Source organism: Onychomys torridus, chromosome 6 (genome assembly GCF_903995425.1).
Source record: "Onychomys torridus chromosome 6, mOncTor1.1, whole genome shotgun sequence".
Lineage (NCBI taxonomy): Eukaryota > Metazoa > Chordata > Mammalia > Rodentia > Cricetidae > Onychomys > Onychomys torridus.
In genome coordinates, this window is record NC_050448.1 from 110,695,515 (window position 1) to 110,718,032 (window position 22,518).

Below are 22,518 nucleotides of genomic sequence, written 5' to 3' on the forward strand. Positions count from 1 at the left end.
TTTGTTTTATTATTCTTTTCATGCCTTCATGATATAGCAACTCTTGTTCTCTGTCCCATTTTTAAAAGTGACCCATGAAGAGGGGTTTACCTTGCCCAGTAGTTCACTATCTCTGTGTGGTAGAATCCATACTGGCAGGAAGGCAGGCTGCTTGGGGCTTTGCTGTGTTCAACCACTCCACACAGGCCTCCTAGGGAAGGACTTCATGGTCTCATTATTAAAGCGGGCATCTAGTAATCTTTCTGTCTGCAAAAAAGTTAAACCCTTTCTAAACAAACTATACTTTCAGTGGTCTGGTGTGTGTCTCGTCACTCAATGCCTGGTGAAACGGGAAAGAATAGGAAGGCGAGGAAAGCCTAAAGCATCATTTCCCACTCTCTCTTTATAGCTCCTTTTCTGAATCCTGCCCTTCCTCATCTTTCCTGGCTGTTTAGCATTCTCTCAGGTTTCTAAACATTTTTTTTTTTTTTTTTTGCAATGCTGGGAAGTCCTTCAGTGTGTGGGCACAGTGTAAAGAGGCATTCAGGTGGGTGCGTTTGCAGAAGAATTTGCTTTTCCTTTCTGTGAAAGATAAACCCCTAAGAGAGCATGAAGTCTTGCTTTCTGTGCGAGGTTACTGCCTTTTCGTTGGTTTGGTAGGTATGGCAGGACTTCATGTTTGCCTGTGCCCTTTATCCGGCTAAGAAGAGCTTCGTGGAGTCAGTGAGAGCCGAAGTTGCTTACCAGGTATGCTATTATTATACCTTCCAGAGGAGAAAACATATGCGTCTTAGTTTTTCCTTTTGTTCAATCACTGGTTTCTTTTTGTTGTTCCTACTAAATCCTATGAAAAACCTGCAGTCTAGTAATTGATTTCCTAAGTGATTCACCAGTGCCATGGCTGTAATATCACCTGCTTGCTGGCCACACCCACATTTATGCCCCATCCTCCAGTCTGTGTGGAATCCCTTGGTGCAGTAACCAGCTGCCTGCTTGGTGTGGTCAGAGGTTTAATGGGCATTAGCATAATGTGTCCAAGCCACACACTGATTTCTTCCCCAATCCTGCTGCTCCTGGAGTTTTCCTCAGCAAATGAACACTACTCTAGCTCAGGACAAAGATTTAATGTGACTCTTGAATCCATGAATTGTTTTACATTCCAAATCTGCCTATCAATGATTTTAGGTGTTTATTTATTTGTTTGTTTGTTTATTACACTCACTGGGACCTGGGAATCATGGATTAGGACAGGCTGACAGTCCAGTCAGTGAGCCCTGAGATTCTCCTGTCTCTGCCTCCCCAGCACCACAATTACAAATGTGCTCCACCCTGCCCAGTTTTTGACATGGGTGCTGGGGATATAACTCAAGTGTAATGAGTCTTTCTCTGTCCCACCAGCTAGCTCCCAAATAATGGCACAGACACTTCTTATTAATTTACAAAAGCTCAGCCTTAGCTTAGACTTGTTTCTAGCTAGCTCTTATAATTTAAATGAATCCATTTATATTAATCTATGTGCTGCCACAGTCACCCAAGTTTCCTCTGCAATGTTGGGGCATCCATTTTTGACCTATAGGTCTAGAACATCTGGCAGACTTTTCAGTAAAGCAGGAATTTTGAAGAACTGTCCTACCTTGTCTTGGCAAATTTTGGCAATTGCTTTCTTTTATGTCCTGCTTGTCCAGTTTGGACAGTATACTATCAGCAGTCAAGGTAAAGGCAGTTTCTTTGTCCAGTGGCTAACTTTGCCACAATAAAAGCAGACTTCATATGGAGGTTCTTCAATGCCCATCATCCTTTTTTGAAGTAAATTGGTGCTATCAGGAGCAGACATATCTCACTGTCATGAAAAGCCTTAGGTTATTAAAACATTTTAAATGCCACAATCTGTAGGCCTCTGAAGTTTTTGATGATCACCTATCTATCTAAAAATATATCTCTGTATGACCTTGAAAACATATATAATATGACTACAAGTTTGATTGTTAGATGACTAACTACTAACTTTTATTTCTTAATTATACATTACATTTTTAAATGAGCTGCATAGAAACAATACATTAAACAAGAGTAGAATATATACAATATAACAAAAATAACTAAATTTCTATCAATATACAAAAATCCATACCAATATAAAATATTTGAGATTAGTAGTTGTTCAAAAGTAGACTCAACAATCCACCCTTTTATCCTGCCATTTATATACTATATCCTCCCTTTCTCCCTTCAGAAAGAGATACCTGAATCTAATATCCTTTGTTCAGCTTTCTCCCTGACCATGACCAGTAACAATTTGTAACCAACCCCTCTAAGTGATGACAAACATCCATAACTCACCTAATGACCAAAAACCACTCACCCCACATTTTGGGAATATGGGTGCTGTGTTCTCTAGACTATTTTCTGTTATCTGGGGCAATGATATCTTTGGAGAACCTGAGAAAATTGAGATAATGGTTAGGTCCTAAGAAAACTAGCCATAGTGTTTGTTGTCTAGTGTGAAGTCCTGGCTGGAATAGTCTGTGAGGCTGGACCTTCTGAGTTAGCAGCCTTGAAGCTGTTCTGCGGAAACTGCAGTAGAGGCATTCTGAACAGCTGGGTCATCTGGGCACCCATTTTCATTGGTGTCTCATCCCCTTGCTCTGAAAACACACAAGCTTTCAATGGTAACATACACAGCTGTATTGACACAACTTGTGGTATGCACAAGTCAGCTAACAATGATTTTTTTCTATGTTTGAGTAGGGAAAGGGCATCTATCAATTTTTTAAGTTTGTTTGGACTGTATAACCAAAACCTCTATTCATGCCCTATGAAAGGCTGGCATGTAATAACAAGTCATGAGGACGCTGTAGCCAACAAGATTTATCATGTTTCATCCAGTCTCAGAGCTGTTCCCATAGTAGGGAGACCAGTACATTTGTTACCTGTCCTGTAGTCTTTCTTGGTTTCTTTCTTCATGTCTGTAGCCAAGATTTTCAGGAGGTCTCCCCAATCAAATCTGATCTTCATTAATTTTGAAGAGAATAATAACTTTATTTCCTGTGGAAACAAAGGCATAACCTCTCCCTCAATGCAACATTTTTTCTGACTTCCATTTTGAAGTTCAGACATTCTTAAACTATATAGGCTTGTTTAATTTAGCAGTTTCCATAATCTAGTGTCTCTCAGCAGTTATTGTTCTTTGTACATTAGCATTTAAAAAATTCAAAGCCAACAAAGCACCATACAGGATCCAGATGCCCTGTGTATTTTCCATCTTTATGTGGCTCACTCTTTTTGTATATCACTTTTTTTTTGTTTAAAGACTTTATTTTATTGTTTTTAAACTGTTTATTTTTTTCTATGACTATCTATACCCATTTTCTTTTCTTTCTTTAGCATCTACACACATTTTTAAATATCCTGTACTTTTCTAGAGGTTTGTCTGTACCTGGCTTTTCCTGATCACATGAGGCAAATCTTAAATTGCCATGTCAGCTGTTGTGTGGTCCCAGCTTAGTGCATGTGTTGGTGCATGGTGCTGGCAGCTGGCTCCAGCCCTCAGGTAGCAGCTGGGAGCCAGGTCTCTGTATGCCGCAGGCTGCCTCAGAGACTGCAGGACTAGGAAGCCATGTCTGGCTCTGTGTTTATGTGTTTGGAAGCTTTTTTTTTTTTTTTTAACCTTTTCAGGTCCTATGTGGGAATTTATGGCTGCCCTTGGGTACCATATGTAACCAGTTTTTCTCTGACCCACTAGCCAGCTCCCAAATAACAACACAGAGACTTCTTATTAATTATGAGAGCTTGGCATTTGCTTAGGCTTATTTCTAACTAGCTCTTATAACTTAAATTAACCCATTTATATTAATCTATGTGCTGTGCTCCCAAATAACAACACAGAGACTTCTTATTAATTATGAGAGCTTGGCATTTGCTTAGGCTTATTTCTAACTAGCTCTTATAACTTAAATTAACCCATTTATATTAATCTATGTGCTGCCATGTGGCTCATGGCTTTTACCTCTCTGTCTTCATGTCTTGCTTCCTCTGCACCTGGCTGGTGACTCCCCCTTTCTTATTCCCAGAGCTCTCTCTGTCCAGAAGTCCCACCTATACCTCCTGCCTAGCTATTGGCCACTTAGCTTTTTATTGACTCAATCAGTGACATATCTTTACATAGTGTCATCAAATATCTTGCAGCACTCATAAAAACCTCTCCCTGTCTTCCAGAGAACTATTAAAATTGTATTTCCATAGTGTATGAGTAGCCATTTTGTGAATTACCAAGTAGGCAAGAATTTCTATGTGGAAATGCAATGGTTGTAATTTTATTAATCATTATGGCTCTGAGTTCTTCTATATTAAGTATGGGGAAATTATTTTATGTTTTCTTAAATTTCAGATCAGGAGACTCAAGTCTCACCCCTCCATCATCATATGGAGTGGGAATAATGAGAATGAGGTGGCATTGAGTACCAACTGGTTTCATATTAAGCACCACAACATGAAAACCTACATTAAAGACTATGTGACCCTCTATGTGAGAAACATCAGAGAGATTGTTTTATCAGTAAGTAATGGTTTTGGTGCAGTAGAATTTAGAAAGGTGCTTTTAAGATGCATCTCAATGTTGGTGTAGTAGATTGAGTGCCTCTTTTAAGGCAGTCTTTGGAACATCATTTTAACTCAGAATATTTCATTATAATTCTGTAGCATATGAACCTGTACATGGATTGTGTGTGGATTTCTTGGGAGATAAACTGTCTTTGGGATTCTCCACATGTATTCAGTACTTACTGTTGTTGAGGTTATCACGTACTCTAGAGTTCATGCATAGATCCTCAAATGTTTACTGAGTCTGTAGGTTAGATGCTTTTATGGTATGCCACCTCTACAGGTCTGTAACTGAATATGTATACTTGTATGTGCTGATGTATATTTTGATGTGTATCATATACGACCATCTTGGTCTATTGTATGAGGGTCATGGGAATAAGGCAGTTCTGGTTGCCAGTGGGTTTTGAGATCTTCTTCTGTGGGAGTTCTCTTTGTGTCATTATTGGGAACTAGGCATGCTGAACACTATGTGCTAATATACACTGGCCTTTCTTTTGTGCTGAGAGGAAGGTGGTATATTTTTTCAGTAACCATTTCTAAAGATTGTCTTAAAAACTCTAATATTTACTAAGTTACTTAATAATTTGGCTATCTTTACTATTTTGTGTCTGTAAACATAGATTTGATATATTCTGAAGCAATTTGAAAAAGGAATATATTTTTAAAAACAGTATGTGGTAAGTAATATCTACGTATGCCTAGTCAATGATTTTAAGTGTGTGTGTGTATATATATATATATATATATATATGATTTATTTATTTTTATTTTATGAGTGTTTCCTTGCATGTATACATGTGTGCCTGTGGAGAGTTACAGGTGGTTGTGAGCCACCATGTGGGTATTGGAGAAATGGCTCACCAGTTAAGAGTACTTACTTTTCATATCTGATCAGTGCAAGAAATTGATTTTACTGTCTGGGGATTTTTATTTAACAGTATAGTGATGAAGTGCCCACAATTCACAATCCCGTCTATGTAATCTTTGGCAATTTGCTTAATATCCACTTTTCCACTTATAAAATTGAGTTAGAAAGAGGGACTGACTCTTAGGAGCTCTTATGGTTCTTTGTCTCGAACTTCACAAATGACTTCATTCTAGGTCCTGATGATGTTTACAGATTTCCTTGAAGATGGATAGCGTTAAATACCATACAATAATTACTGTTGTTGTTTCCATCAAGGCATAATTATTATGTTTAGTTCCTAGTGGTTCATCTTCCTCTAAACGAGCATCTAAAATCATGACCTTGAATTTCCTTCATTTTATAGATACAACTCCTGAAGTTAAGACCTGCCCCAAACCAGGAAGATTCTGAGTTGAGTTTTAAACCCAAGTACATTTGACTCAATAGCTTTTGTTCTTAACCTGGGTTCCTGAAATGCAGCAATCTTGTCCCTAGAGAAAATTTGTCACAACTGAAGACACTTTAGGTGAAGGGGCTCATGACACCTAGTGGGTATTAGAAGCTAGAGATGTTATTAAATGTCTCTCATGACAAGAGATTCCTCCCACTTATGTCCATATCCAATAGTAACCCAAAGGTCAGTAGTACCAAAGCTGAGAAACTGCATGACATGATACACTGCCTGTGGGGTTAGAAAGGAGGCAAACCAAGGTTAAAAACACTGGGGAGAGGTGCCACGAGGCATGGTCTCCGGTGCTTGTAATGGGAGAAGAACGAAGATGATCAGGGCAGTGTTAACAGGGAGAACGGTGACCACCCTATTAACGTTCTCTCAGCTCTTTGGCATTTCTAGGAATTTATGGCATTTTTTTAAAAAAGAAGTTAATGGTTTATAACTTACCAAATCAGCATATTATCCTTAAAAATCATTTTGTTTCTGTGTCCAGGAAGACAAGACCCGTCCTTTTATTGTGTCCAGCCCCACCAATGGGGTCAAAACCATGGAAGAAGGCGGGATCTCTGAAGACCCTTACAGCAACCTTTATGGTGACGTACATTTTTATGACTATAACAGTGACTGCTGGGATTGGAATATCTTCCCGAAAGCTCGATTAGTATCTGAATATGGCTACCAGTCATGGCCTTCCTTTAGCACGCTAGAAAAGGTAAGCCTTCTCAATTTTCCTACGATTTACACCAGTAGACAGTGGGTGCAGAGCGTCAGATGAGAACGACTTCTTATTTAATTGACAGTTCAGGAAGAGGATGGAAGAAAAGAACTCTTCTTTAACGTCTGGGGAGCTAAAATATTAGCCATTTTGACTGGATGACTTTCCAGTGTGTTTTTAGTTGTGTGCCTTTACGAACACTTAAAAGAAGCCCACGGAAGCTTAAGCTTGACTTACATTAACTGTGCATGGAAACAACTCTAGTTGGTAAAAACATTTCCTTATTATGGGCATTTACTCTTGGCGCATGTGTGCGGCACTCAGAGGACAACTCATAGGAGCTGGTACTCTTCCTACCATGGGAAGTCTGGGTGTCCAGCCGTCAGGCTGAGCAGCAAGCGCCTTTTCCAGCTGGGCTATCCTGCTGACCCTGAACTGATACTTTGGATACAGTCTAATTATTTCTAGATATTCAGAACCGGATACCCAAACACGTTAGAAGAGGTGAACAGAGTAAGCAAGTCCTGGTCTGTGTTTTCCAAATTTATTTTCTCCCTCCTCTTCTTCCTCCCTTATGCCTGTCTTCTGTCTCTCTTGCTGCTTTTTCTTCCTGTTAGTATATCTGGTTTTCAGCATAGATATACACTCTATACCCAAAGATTTAATTTCAGAGTTGTGTGTGTTCTTTTCAAAACACCCTTAATGAGATGCAGTTCTCTTAGTAAACAATTTGCGTATTTAATGTGCACAACTCAGTCAGTCCTCAGTGTACTTGCAAACTTGCACAGCCATCTCCACAGTCTGATTTTTGGACATTTCATTACTCAGTGGCGCATGCCTGTAATCCCAGCACTCAGGAGGCAGAGGCAGGCGGATCTTTGTGAGTTCAAGGCCAGCCTGGGCTACAGAGTGAGTTCCAGGAAAGCCAGGGCTACACAGAGAAACCCTGTCTCAAAAAACCAAAAAGAAAGAAAGAAAGAGGGGGGGGGGGGGGAGGGAGGGAGGGAGGGAGGGAGGAAGGAAGGAAGGAAGGAAGGAAGGAAGGAAGGAAGGAAGAAAGAAAGAAAGAAAGAAAGAAAGAAAAGAAAGCAAAAGATTCTGATCTCCTTAGCAGCCATTCACTACTCTCTTCTGCCCCTCCCTCCTGTCCTAAGCACCACTACTCTGTTTCTTTCCATAGGTTTATGTATTTTTCACAATTAATGTGATTACAAGAATACATTTATGGTGTTATGAAACTGGCTTCACTTAACATGTTGTATTAGAAGGTTATTACTCCTTATTGCTGATTATGTTCTATTGGATGTATTTTCCACATTTGCTGACCCATTTGTCTGTGGGTGGACAGTTATGCTATTTCCAGCTCTTGGCTATCATGTGGTGAACATTAGTGTGCCTGTTTTTGAATGAACATTTTCAGACCTACTGGGTGGGAACCTATGAGTGCAGCTACTGAGTCATTAAATGACTCTCTTTAATGCTCAGAATTGTTTTATGCAGTGACTGCACTGATTGGCTTTTCTCCCAGCCTTTTCTGCATCCTTTCCAACACTTTTTTCATTTTAAAACACATTTTTGTGGAAATATAGTTTTATAGAAAATTTGCATTTCTTTGGTGACTGATTATTATAAATATTTCTTTACATGCTTATTGCAACTTGTATATCTTCTTTTGAGAAATGTATATGCTGTGACCCTCGTTTTAAAAAAATATTTATTTATTATGTAAACAGTGTTCTGCCTGCATGTGTCCCTGCAGGCCAGAAGAGGGCCCCAGAGCTCATTACAGGAGGTTGTGAGCCACCATGTGATTTCTGGGAATTGAACTCAGGACCTCTGGAAGAATAATCAGTGCTCTTAACCACAGAGCCATCTCTCCAGCCCCGGCTGTTACCCTTAGTACAGTTCCTCACATTGTGGTGACTCCCAGCCATAAAATTACTTTCTTGCTACTTCCTAACTGTAATTTTGCTACTGTTATGAACTGTAATGTAAATATCGATGTTTTCTGATGGTCTTAGGTGACCCCATGAAAGGGTCATTCAACCCCACAAAGGGTCACAACCCATAGGTTGACAACTGTTGGCCTAGGTAGTTCTTAGAGAAGAAATACAAACAAATTCTAAAACATTTACTATTGTAATAGCATTATTTGACTTATTTAAAACTATGGCATTTTAAACAGAATATCGATTGTAGCCCATTATTCAGTTCTAAAAACCCAATAACAGAATTTACCTAAATAAAGAAAACAGCATTGCAAGACGCACTGTGATGCCAGTTTGCTGGCATTGGCTTTTCTAAGCCCAGCACTTGGGAGGCAGATGGATCAGCATCATTTCTGCTCAGCATAACCCTAACATGCTAGAGGGTGTAGGTGCTACATGGGGTCCTATCTCAGAAAACCAAATGTCAACAACAGGAAAAAGATATAAGTAATAAGTGTTTTAACAAACAAAGTTGTGTTTTGCTAGGCAAGGCTTTTAAGAGAAAGGCTAAAATGTTACTTTCTAGATGTGGAAGTAGACAATGGTTACCAAACTGGACCCCTCCTTGCTGGTCCTTTACTAGTAATGAGAATGACTTTTTTTAAATGTCTGAAATTAATGCCAAAAATCAGATCTTAAGTTCTTTCCTGACGTGCAGAGCACTTTCCAGGTCTGTCAGGACTGTGTACGGAAAGTTTCACCGCTAAGATCTGTAACTCTTATTTTATTTACCAGGTCTCATCTAAGGAGGACTGGTCTTACACCAGTCACTTTTCCCTTCACCGACAGCATCACGTAAATGGTAACACTGAAATGCTTGAACAGGCTCAGCTTCATTTCAGACTCCCCCAAAGGACAGATCCCTTACTCAGATTTAAAGATACTCTCTACCTTACTCAGGTATGTCATTTTCAGTGTGGAGTTGACAGGGTTCTACACTGAACATATGTCACCATGCAGATTTTGTAGGCTCTGTATGGTGGAAAGTATTCAGGTTTGCATTCTCTTGAAAAAGGCTTTTGTTTTCTTCACAGTACGGTCACGATACCTCATAAAACCTGCATTTAATTTTTGGCTTTGTTTCTCCTGCAATAATAGCTTATGAAATTCTAAAACAAATTGTGTTTTAAAATGTTTGTTTAAGATTAGTATAAACGGGGGTTGGTTATTTAGCTCAGTGGGAGAGCGCTTGCCTAGCAAGCACAAGGCCCTGGGTTGGATCCTCAGCTAAAAAAAAAAAAAAAAAAAAAAAAAAGATTAGTATAAACGTTCAGCAATGAAGGCGATGGTAGAATCTTCCTAGGACAGAGACGGACTCACACATGATATAGTTACTCAGGTTCTGACTGTGCAGTCCTGCAATTCATATGGAAAAGGATAGAGTTGTCCATGAATGTGCTGTATCAAGTAGATAGCTTTACAGGAAATTGAAAGTCCTCCATGTGTACAAATTAATTTCATCAATGACCCAAGGTTCAAATGTGAGGGTCTGGAGTAGAGCCAGGCTTACATGCTCCAGGTCTTGGGTTTGATCCCTGAGACAAAGAAAACAACCTGAACTATGGCAGCAGTACAATGAACTCCTTGGAGAGAACACAAGACAGCATCTTCATGACTTCGAGACAGGCGAAGAGTTCCTAAGGAATGAAAACGCTAACCCTGGAAGAAAATGTTGATAAATTATATTTCACTAAAATTAGAAGCTTTTGATTTTTTTAAAAGCACTACTAAGAAATGAGAAAGGGCAAGCTGTAGATTGAGGACCAGTGGTTATAATTCATTTATGTGTAGTTGGTCTGGTCTGGCTCTTCTATCATGTCTGTTGCTTACCAAATGAGTCGTGTTTGATTCACACCTGGGCCTACAGCACAACATTACTCTATCCCCCTGAGGTTTGCCACTCAAATGACCTGTGGCACAGGAAGACAAAGGTGCCCTTGAAGAATCAGTTTCTGGCTGTCACCAGCTGCCTAACAAACATGCTAGGAACAGACAAAAGCAGTAGAGGGGTTGGCCAAGACGGAGTTAGCCTCCCAGTACAGGTGGTTAGAGGGATGACCTGCTGGGGCATGCCATGCTGTTTATTCCAGTCACTCTTTGAAAGTGCTAGCTGTGAACCATAGCTTAAGAGAGCATTTCTGGGTGTGCAGCCATTTAGGACAGTTATAACTAGAGAAGAAAGGAGAATGAGAGGGGACTTTGGAATATTGGGAGAACTGAAGAGGCAGAAGAACCTACTTGTTGTGACTTAAAGACAAAACTAGGGAACGTCCTCCATGTTTATGAAGAAACTTGCCACAAAGCCTTCTCAGTTCATACTCTTGATAGTTACAAAATTTGGCCAACTAGTAGTGTCTTGAAAAGTGGCGTGGCCCATAGCCTGTTCTTCTGAACCTTACGGATGACTAATAAGAACAAACAGTGGGAGAGTAGAGAGGATGAACCAGAGAAAGAATTAATCATCTTTCTTCCTTCCCTCTCCCCTTCCTTTCTATCATGTAAACAAATTTAAGTGAAAATTATATATAAGATTATTCAATTCCTAAGTCTCCCTAATTGGTGTCTCCTTGTATTTGTCCTGTTCCTTTGTTACCTGGCAAGGCTTGGCTTTCAGTTCCAGGATTTAATTTTTATTATTATTTATTTATTTGCAATTTTTGTTTGGTTTTAGCCTGGTGTTGACCACATTGCTGGGGCAAAAAGTGTTCCCAGGGACAGGGAGAGAAGGAGGAGCAGGGAGTGTAGGGAGAAAGGTGGAGATAAGTGGGGAAAGATAAAAACAGCAGGTTAATTTTGCTGAGATCCCATCTCGTGTAGAATTAGGAAGCCTCAAGGCAAGGTGCGAAGCCGAGGGAGAGGAAGTCCAGTTCCGAACCAAGGCTTAGCCGGCTACTGATGCTAGATGCTCAAACTCATCTCACTGAAACCCACAAGCAGGTAATTCCCTGGTGCCCATCTGCCTTGATTAGAGCCTTCCCTATGCTTAGATTTCAGCATAAACCATTTCTGCTTGCTTACTCGACACACTCTGTGTGAGAGGTGCCTAAGCTGATAATACAAGCAGTGTGTACTCTTTTGTATTGGGGTGGGCTGTTTCACCGTGGGAACAGAGCACACTGTATATAGTTTTCCTGTTAAAGGACACTTGACGTTGTTTCTAGCTGGAGGCTGTTATGGGCAGCGCTGCTATGAACAGTGTTTTCGATGACTCTTAGTAGACAAGTGTACTTGCTTAGGTATAGAGCTGATTTACAAGGAAACCAAGTATTCAGCTTTGCCAGAAGCTGCCAGAAATTTTCCCAAAGTGGTTAAACAAAGCGACACTTTGTCTAACAGTGTTTTACAGTTCCAGCTGGCTTACTTTACTTCAACAGCTGCTGGTGTCCTTAATTGTAGGAATCCTGGTGGGTATGCATCTTAAATGGCTTTAATATTCATTTGCTTGGCTAAAAAAAATGAGATTAGAGAGCTGGAGAGACGGTTCCGTGGTTAAGAGCACTGCCTGCTCTTCTAGAGGAACCATGTTTGATTTCCCAGCACCCACATGGTGGCTCATAACTCTAATTCCAGGGGATCTAATGCCCTCTTCTGGCCTCTGTGAGCACCAGGCACACGCATGGTACACAGACATACATGCAGGCAAAGCACCCATACATATCAAATAATTTTTTTAAAAAAAGAATGTGATTAAGCACATTTATATTTATTTGTTAACTAGTTGGGTGGCTTTTATAGTGAAGTGTTTATTCAAGGTTTCTACTTGTTTCTGATAGGTTTTCTCTCTTTTTCTTGTTTTGTAGAAGCTCTTGACGATGGTTATCTATAAGATATATGAATAATAGATAGAAGTATTTCTCAGTGTCACAGCACTTTCCTAATATACTCTGGGTTCCATCCCAAGCATCACAGTAAAGTTAGGTGTGTGTGTGTGTGTGTGTGTGTGTGTCTGTGTCTGTGTTGGTGTGTGTGTCTGTGTCTGTGTTGGTGTGTGTATTGCATTGAAGATAATGAAAGAGCAATTCCTAACATAGCAATGGCATATGTTAGAATCCTTTCTAGTCATGTGATTTAATAATCAGGCAATTTACATTCTTCTAGGTGTCTATTAAATATCTGATACTTGGTTGCAAAAGGTTTTGGACACTTTCTCATGAAATTCTAACATCTCCAGACATCATGTTGGCCATTTATATTATAAAGTGGATTTTTGTTTATTTCTTTTTTATTTTGGCAATGTTGAGAGAATTAAACTCAAGGCCTCATGCATACTAGGCAAGCCCTCTATCACTGAACTACAGATGCAACCACTATTTAATTTGATACCTGAGGAAACAGAGGTTCACAAAAATAATTGTTTTGCCTAAGAACTCAAGTCAATGACTATAACCAAATTTCAGTTCTATTTAAGATAATAGATAAATAGATAAAATAGATAAAATAATTTATATTTATGATATTCCACAACATTACAGTTGAGAAAAGGGAAGTGCAACTATTGAGGCATTTGGTCGACTTACTAATTTCCAGAATCTATTGGAACACTGGAGAAGATGAAGCCAATAGTAGAGTTCTTTGGAAAGGTCAACAAAATGGGGCTGGAGTGATGGCTCAGAGGTTAAGAGCACTGCTTGCTCTTCCAAAGGTCCTGAGTTCAATTCCCAGCAACCACATGGTGGCTCACAACCATCTGTAATGAATTCTGGTGCCCTCTTCTGGCCTGCAGGGATATGTGAAGACAGAACACTGTATACATACTAAATAAGTAAATTTTTTTTTTTAATCAACAAAATGAACAGTGTTTAAATAGACTAGCCAAGTGAAGAGTCAAGTGACCAAATTATGAATGGAAGAAGAAATTGTACCATTTGCCTTACAGAAATAGTAATGATTGTAAGAAAAAACTATACACAACTGTGATAAGTAACATCAAGGAACTTAGAAGAAATGAGTGTGTTACTAGTGAGACTGAAAACTGACTCAAGAAGAAGTAGAGTGTCTGAGTAGATCTGTCACAACTAACCAAGCTAGGTTCATCCCCACTTAATTTAAGGCCATTTTAATTTATGATGAGCTTACCTCAATGAAATGTCATTATAAGAAAAAGGTTATCTTTATTTTATCCTTTTGGGAATTATTATAAGTGGTATTGTTTATTTGATTTCACTTTAATATTGTTTGTGGCCATTTCATAAAAATAAAACTGATATTTTATTTTGACCTTACATACTATGAACTTGAAAAACTAATTTCTTAGCTCTAACAGGATTCTCCTTTATTCTTTAGGATATCCATATATAATAAGGTCATGCCACCACAGATAGCAATAGTTTCACGTCCTCTGTGCCCTTCTGGATGTCTGTTTTCATTTTCTCACACAAATGCTCTGGCTGGGATGTCCAGTAGAGCACTGACTAGAAGTGTGCCAGACCCAGGTTCCCTCTGTTGCTGTGAACAGCCACTTAGGGGGCAAAAGTGTTTGTTTGGTTGACACTTGCAGGCCACAGTATCTGACTGAATAAAGCCAGGGCAGGAATCAAGCAAGGACTCGAGGCAGAAACCATGGAGAAATGGTGCTTTCTGGCTCACTCACAGGCTCAGGTTTAGTGAGTGAGCTTTCTTATACTGCATAGAAATACCTGCCTAGAGGTGGTGTGACCACAATGGCGTGGGTTCTTCTTCATCAAGAAATAATAGAGACAACCCCCACAGACAAGCTCCCCGGGATAATCTGATCTAGACAATTCCTCAATCAAAGCTTCCCTCTCAGATGACTCTATGCTGTGTCAAGTTGACAATTAAGGTAACCAGGCCAGCACCTAACCTACTGAGCATTATAGCTTGGCAACACAACAGTATGTTGCCACACATGGATTGGTTGTTTACCCTTCTGACCACATGTGTTTGTAGCTCCATTGGAAGAATTTATTTTACCACATAGTTTAGCATCAGAAAAAATAAAAAGTCAAAATCAGAGGCTCAGTTTCTACTGAGTGCACATTGCTTCTCATTACATAACTGAGGGATCACAAACCAAACCACTGTTATCTGGTGACCAGCTGTGCTTGGGAGTACAATTCAACAAAGAGGCACAAGAGCGGAGCATAGAAAACTCCCCAAAACTGTTGAAGGGAAGAAATAATTCATACAATTCCTAGTGTCTGTAAATCAGAGGGCTTAATTGTTAAGATGACAGCACTCTCTGAGTGAATCTACTGGTTCGATGTCTGTCAACATTTCTACTTTTTTTTTTGAGAAACGGGCAGGCAGATTCCACAATACATCTGGAAATACAAGATATCCTTAATAGTCAACACAGTTTTGAAAAAGAATAGAACTGGAGAGCTTATACTTCCAATATTAAAACTCACTGTAAAGCTACTGAAGCAAGAGAGTGTGTTACACATTCATTCAGTAGACCAGAAGCCTAGAAATAAATGTGATCTTTATGGTTAATTGAATTTTTAAAATTAAGTTTTTGTTTACTTCCAATTGACATATAAACTTGTATACATTTATAGTATATAACACGATACATACAAGCACTGTAATTGTTAATCTCAATTGTCAACTTTATGAGGTCTAGAATCATCCGGATATGGGCCTCTGGGAGTTTTTGAGGGGAATTACCTTGGTTGGGTTCATCGAGGTGGGAAGCCATGTCCTGTGGGGGGTACTGTTTCCTGGGCTGGAATCCTAGGCTGTATAACAGAACTCTCACTTCTCACTGAAACCTCCTCAGTTTGGCCTTTACTTTCCCTGTTCCTATCAGCATTTTGATTTCTGAGTCCCTACCAGGATTTCCCATTAAACTCTGCTTACCGCTTACCAGGCCCCCGCCCACATCCATCCCCAAACTTTCCCGAACTCTTTCTGCAAAGGAGTTCAATAGTTTTTCCATAGCATCTCTACTGTAGCACTGACTACCCGCTTCTTTGTGCCTTTTTTTTTTTTTTTTTTTTTTTTTTTTTGCATTAGTTTTCCATCACAAGCTAATATCTAGGACAAAAACCTTAGGAAGAGAAAAGGGTTTTTGTTTGTTTTGTTTTTTGTTTTTTTGGGTTTTTGTTTGTTTGTTTGTTTGGTTTGGTTTGGTTTGAAGTTTTAAAGGTTTCTGTTTGTGCCTATTGCGTTGGGCCTGTGGTAGCCCTTCATGGCAGGAACTCACCAAATTAAAGTGCTTACCTTAAGACCAGGAAATGAAAGTTAGGGGTTCCACAGTCCTCCATGAGGGAATATCCTCTAATGATACTAAGACCTCTATTAATTTCTGTGTCTTAAAATTTCTAACAGCCGTCTAGTATCAAGTTGGGGGGCCGAACCTTTAAACACTTAAGGTGTTTATCTAAGCCACACAATGACTCTTAAACATTATTCCTGACTGGCAAAAACCGGTTTGGGTAAAGTCAGATTCACGCTTGGCACTATCTGAATTTAGGACGTGCTACCCTATGCTAGAGCCTGAAGTGCTCAGAAGTCTTAGTTATCCTCTTCCATGCTGAGTTCATGTATGATGGGCTTCTCGGCAGAGACTGGTGTAGTTTCCTTTCAGAAAGCAAGGCTAAAAGATCTACTGAGAAGTGGCTCAGCAGTTAAGAGCACCTGTTGCTCTTGCAGAGGACCTGGGTTTGATTGCCAGCACCCACATGGCAGCTCACAACCATCTGTAACTCCAGTCCCAGGAGACCTGATACCCTCTCTGGCCCCTCACAGGCACCAAGCACGCAGGAGGTGCATGTGCATACATGCAGGCAAAACACTCACACACAGAATAAAATGAAGAAACCTAAGAAAAATTAAAAATAGAGATTTTTGAATTGTAATCTATGTTAATGAGACTGAAAAGTGTTTAGAGCCAGGTGAATGATTTAAACCTCATCCGATTTTTTTTCTTCTCCCTGAAAAATAAAAACTAATTTCTCCTACATAAAGAGAAAAGGCATGCTAGGTCCATCAAAGCCGTAAGGAAAACATCTAGCTGTGGTTTGTTTTAGAGCCAATCAAGCATAAGCTACTCCTTTTTAGTATTTCATAGCTTTGTCCCGAAAGTTTTGTCTCTGCCTGAAATAGGTGATTTCTTTACTCACCTTGGCATGTGGTGGTGCCTTGTAATATGCATCGTCCTGGTGTTTGCTTTTCTCTTAATCACTTTAATTTATAAACCTAGATCTAAGGAGTGTAGCTTCTACGCCAGCTGCCTTGAATGGTCCACGTCTTCCACACTATAACTCATGAATCAAGGCTGACTCTGGTCTCCAGGCTATTCTCAGAGTGTCCCATGCTTCTTAACTTCGTTGGTATGTGAGAAATGGTTGGTCCAGTCTTTGGGGATACTTTGGGTCCTGGGTGTTTGGAATCTTGAGTTGTTTCTCAGAAGCAAAATGGAGACTTCCTGCACCGCTGGTGAACCCTTCATACGGAGTCCGTGAAGCAACGAGTGATTCACGACTCTCAAGGTGAGAAGAGATTCCTGGTCAGTCAGAGCACTGGATGTGTGAGCTACATTGGCAGAGGCATTAGTTGGTATTGTCCCCACAGATCACATGTAGCATGGTTGTCAAGGCATTATTTGGAGGTTCAGTGATTTAAGTAGATTTAGATATTATTAGGAAATCTTGAAACCAAATGGGTTACTTTCCATGCTGATGAAAGGTTAAATCTTTTTATTTCATGTGTGTGTTCATGTGTGTATGGTGTGCATGTATGTATGTGTGTTCATGTGTATGTGGGTGCATGCGTGTGTGTGACTGAAGTTGACATTGTATTTTCCTCCATTGCTGTCTACTTTATCGACACGGGTCTCTTGCTAAATCCAGAGCTTACCAACTTCAGCTTGCTTGGAGATCCCCCATTTCTGTTCCCCAGTGCTAGGATTACCTAGGCAGCTGAAACACCTTCACGCATTGGCCTGGGCACTAGGGATCTGAACTTAAGTCTTCATGTTTGCCAGGCAAATGCCTTCTCCACTGAGCCATCTCCCCAGCCCTGAGGCATCAGTTGAGCCTAGAAGGATATTTAGTGCAGACCCCAAACCTGACACGCCCTCCCCATCTATCTCCACTATCAAGATTGTACTTCTTGGCCGCATCTCTCAGAAGAACATTCTAGAAATTGCTTTACTAAGTTGATTTAGTACAGTAACTCAATGTACATGCAGATGCTTACTCCAGAGACTCAGATTCTCTGTGCATAGGTATCAAGGTCTCAAACCAGATAAATCCTGCTCTGTTTAGTTCAGACAAGAATGGCATTTTTTTTTTTTTTTTTTAAACAAGGAACTTGGCTAGAGATCCTGAGTCGAACGAATTGCAGATTAGCTTGACTGACAGAAAAAATTCTTTGGTCTACTTTTTTTATTTCACCTCCTCTGAGATATATTTAGACCAACACATTCCAAGTGTCCACTGTGGCCATTCTGAGCTGTCACCAGGCTGCTTGCTGCAGAGATTTTTTTTTTTTTAACTGTTTTATGGCACACTTCTGGCTGTCATTGCTGTGGTCTCAGCAAGCTGGCTCAGAATGAGATGGCTGTGTCTTCAGCAGCTCAACAAACAGCATTCTTTAATAGAAGCTTCACCAACTCTGTGGCTGTCTCCCTAGATCTTTCTAGCCTACCTAGCCCCTTCTCTGCTCAGAAATCCTAGTGACATTTTGGAAATGCATGCTGGCTGCATCCCTCTTTTTCCTGGTAGCATCCCAGGACTTCAGTAGGTTTTAGGAATAATGCTTTCCATGGCTTCTCTAGTCAGGATTTGAATTTCTACCAGGTTCTTCCACTGCCCCAGGCCTTCTCTGATCAGGCTACCTTAGCCTGCCTTCTGTTCTCAGCCAGTCCACACATGGGCATACACACACACACACACACACACACACACACACACACACACACATACACACACACCACAGATATTGTTCTCTCTAGCTGGAAGGTTCTGCTTCATTCTCTTAGGACAGCCCTTATTTTTCTACTAAGCCCTTTTCCTGTACCACAGAGGCTCATATCATTGACTTGTCTTCTATACAAGGCAGGAAATGCCATGAGGGTAGGATATACCCTCTTTTTTGCTTGGATAAGAGGTTTAACATCATGAACATATAAGATGTACTGTCAATACTCACTATTTATTGGGTGACCATGACTTCACCTTTCCGGAAATGTGTGTCTGACTCATGAGAGCAGTGACCTCATTGTTCCTTCCTCCCCATCCAACCTACCACTGTCTAAAAGTTCTTCCTTCATCTGAGAGTTGTTGTTTATAGAAGTGATCTGTGCTTAGTTTTCTAGTGTCTAGGAATGTTTCTTTCTGGGGTTACTCACACCCTGTTCTAAGGCCTTCCTGTTTTCTGAGTGAAATCTTGCTCTGACCATCTCTCCAGGCTCTCTGACCACCCATGAACCCCTCCTGAGCAGAACTCCAGCTAAGACCACAGGCACAGTGTCAGTAAGAGCAGCAATGAGTAGGAGCGCTTTTCCAGAGATGATAGTGGGAACTAAGGACCTGCCTCTGGAACAAGAACTAGCTGCTCTTCATTTGTTGGTATAATACCATCTGTCCTGCTCTCATAAAGAAGTTGTCACTGTCGCCATAAGAAATTGTAGCTTAATTATCAAAAGCCATGATGTGAAAAGTTATCGTGACTAGAACATAGAGATTGGATAATTTACTCGTAACAACATTGTTTTTCTTACAGTTTTTTTTTGTCTATTAAAAGTTTCTTTTTTTTTTTTAAACTATGAATGTATTTATAAAATCTGCTGTTGCAAAATAACCTGATATTTGACTATATGCAGGATTTGTTCTGGAATAATAGCTTTTGTTTTCCATCATTGCCTACATCAATACTGGCTTTTATACCATCCCATTTCCTTTGTCACCTGCTGTTATAACAAATAAAAAACAAACAAGCCCCCTCCTCCCACCTGCTGTTGTAGACAACAGTTTTCTCTCATGTAAGGGAACTAGCTCCAGATTTAATAAAAATAACCTATCCCTACTGCTAGTCAACTCTATCCAATTTACTCTTAAAAAAAAAATCAAAAAACAAAAACAAAAAAACCCAAACAAACCAACCACCTCAAACGTGTAATTTCTGAAATCCAGACTGCCGCCATCAAACAATAACACCTATGTGTGCACATCTCTCGCATCAGGTGATGCAGGCCCAGTGTGTCAAAACAGAAACTGAATTCTACATGCGCAGCCGCAGCGAGATAGTGAATGAAAGAGGCCACACCATGGGGGCACTTTATTGGCAGCTGAATGATATCTGGCAGGCTCCTTCCTGGGCCTCTCTTGGTAAGTGTTTCTTTGTGTGAGAAATCAATGCCTATGTGGAGAGGGACTGGGAAAGCTCAAAGCCTGAAGAATCAGATTACCCCAAGGGGAGCTGGGCCAAAAAGGCTATTCCCTGAACCTTCTGTGAACTCCTCACCCAGCTGCCCCTAACAGTCTTTCCATGAGCCCCGTGTGCTGGCCAAAGCAGCCTGGTGAGGCATGTGTTCAGGTACAGAGATCCGAGGTGTGATGTGGGTGTGGAGTGGTGTGTGTGCATCTGCACATGTGCTGGTGGTGAGTGTGTAAGTGTGTTTTTTTCATTGAACCTAGAGCTCTTGAGCTCATGGATTCAGCGAGGCTGGTCAGCCAGCAAGCCCTGAGGAACCTCAGTCGCTGCCTTCCCAGTGCCGGGTATGCTGGTGTACCCAGGCTTTTATGTGGGTGCCAAGCATCTGAACTTGCATGGCAAGCAATTTACCAACTGAGCCATCTCCCCAGTCCCCATTGCATAGCATTTAATTTATTTAAGAGGGTTTTTCAAGGCCCAAAGGACATTGATCTTGTTCTATGTGGGAGAATTCTGCCAAGCAGAAGATTGGTTCATGCATATGTCAAAGTGTCCCATTCGCTGACTCTGACTTAAGTCTATAAAATCCCCATTATAGGCTCTGTTTGTGTCTTGGAAAAGGTAGTGGGTCAGAAATGCAAGTCGGAAAGGTTGCCAGCTGAACCATTTCAACTAGCAATGGTTATGTGACTGGAATGGAATTTGTATTTTCATCTGTTTTTGTACCTTTAAAAAATGAAGGAGTCATAATGAAGGAGTCATAATGGGTGTCTGACCTCCAGAAGAGGAAACAATGGGATGTTGTGAGGTGAAAGAGTGATGTGGCCCTCTTGCAGTCTCTCCACTCTGGTGGTAATCGTACTTGAGACTGTAGTTGCCCCAGGAACCATCCCCCACTAGCAAAAAATCTTCCCCTGGAGAAACACCCATGAGACTGGCCTCTCCATACCCCGCTTCTCCCACCAACTGCTGTTTTAAGAAAGCAGGAACCATTGGGAATGAAATGTTAAGACTTGGAATGTTGCAAACCTTGGAAGACTTTGGTTTTGATCTTTCTTCTGCCTCTACAGCTCATTGTGTTAGCACCTCCCCGTCTCTGTCTCTCCCGCAGAGATGACTGTGTGCCACTGTGCTCCAGGCTCTGTCCTAGGTGCCCGACACCACAGCATCACTGAAGTGCTGTGATCTAGTTTTCAGTAAGAAAGCAGCCTGCAGAGGTTAGGCAGCAAGCTCAACGTCCTGTGGCCAGAAAGCACTGAAGACTGACTGAATTGCTTCAGTTTTGTTTCTTTAAGTACAGCCTATTAATCAGTCCACTGTCTTTGATTTATTGCTTTGAAGTGGCTTAGTCACCAAATTGCTTTATAATTGACAAAAGAAAAAAGAAAAAAAATGGATGATCAGGATGTTTTTCTAACAATTGTGCAGCTGGAAAAATTGTTATCTGTGTAGTTAATTAAAATCTTTACATCATTACTCCCTCCTCCAGATAGTAGCTAACAATATTTTCTAGAAAGTTCCCTCCCTATTTTAGCAAAATTAAAATTTACTTTTATACATCAACTTCCTTGAGAAGGTTTTCCCCGCCTTTTTCTCTTTGTCTTCCAGCCTCCAGAAATGATTCTTTATCAGGGAGAATCTTCATTCTCTGATAGATGCTGAGAGAGGAAGATAATAAAAGACTGAATGTGGAGCTGTGGTGGTTTGAATGAAAAATGACGCCACTGGCAGCACTGTTTGAGGAGGTTATGGAACTTTTAGGAGAAGTAGCCTTGATAGGGGAAGTATGTCACTGGAGGTGGGGCTTAGAGGGTTCATAGCCTCGTCCCACTTCCTGCTTCTTCTCTCTGCTTCCTGTGTGTAGCTAAAATGTGACCAGTCAGCTCCTGCCACCATGCCATGCCTTTCCTGCATTCTAGACTCTCTTTCTGGAAACTTATGCCAAAACAAATCCTTTCTTTTGCAAGTTGCTTTTGGTTGTGGTATTTTAAACAGCAATTCAAATATAATCAGTACAGGAGGTTTAGCCTTCTAGACATCTGAATGCGGCATGGAATTCTACAAAGGCTTGACAATTTTGCAGTGTATTACATTGAGGAGGTATTATTAATTACTGTGGATCTGTCTCTGAAAGCCATTTTTGTGTAGTGGCTATTTTGCTTTGCTTAGGAGATTTTGTACCTGTGGGAAAGGACACCAGTCTAGATATTTCTTATGAATGAAAATTAGCAACAAGCATCCACTTCTGGTGCTGATGATTTCCTCCTTTATGTGTGTGTAGTAAAAAAGAACAATGGTAGCCAGCACAGTGGTGTACCTTGTAATTCCAACATGAAGGAGGTTAAAAGTTGGAAGATCCAGGGTTTAAGTGTAACCTGGCTCTTGTATTAAACAAGACAGACAAACAAGGAATCAGAAGAGTATTGATGTACTGAACTTCTGGAAGCAAGATTACCTCTGAGAAAGAGCTATCTTGAGGTAAAATCTAGGCTCGAGATACTGTCCCCAGAATGTTTCATTTAAGTACTTCCCT

At 40.5% G+C, this 22,518-nt stretch overlaps 1 protein-coding gene across 2 annotated transcripts in view; it reads left to right on the top strand.

Moving 5' to 3' along the window:
• Manba (mannosidase beta) overlaps positions 1-22,518 on the top strand; it is an 82,979-nt gene that overhangs the window by 54,285 nt on the left and 6,176 nt on the right. The window contains exons 10-14 of one of the 2 annotated variants that reach the window (XM_036191081.1): positions 640-726; positions 4,367-4,534; positions 6,436-6,654; positions 9,381-9,545; positions 19,795-19,939. In XM_036191081.1, coding sequence (XP_036046974.1) covers positions 640-726; positions 4,367-4,534; positions 6,436-6,654; positions 9,381-9,545; positions 19,795-19,939 — 784 coding nt within the window. The remainder of the gene's footprint in view (positions 1-639; positions 727-4,366; positions 4,535-6,435; positions 6,655-9,380; positions 9,546-19,794; positions 19,940-22,518) is intronic. The other variant, XM_036191082.1, reaches the window with a different exon arrangement.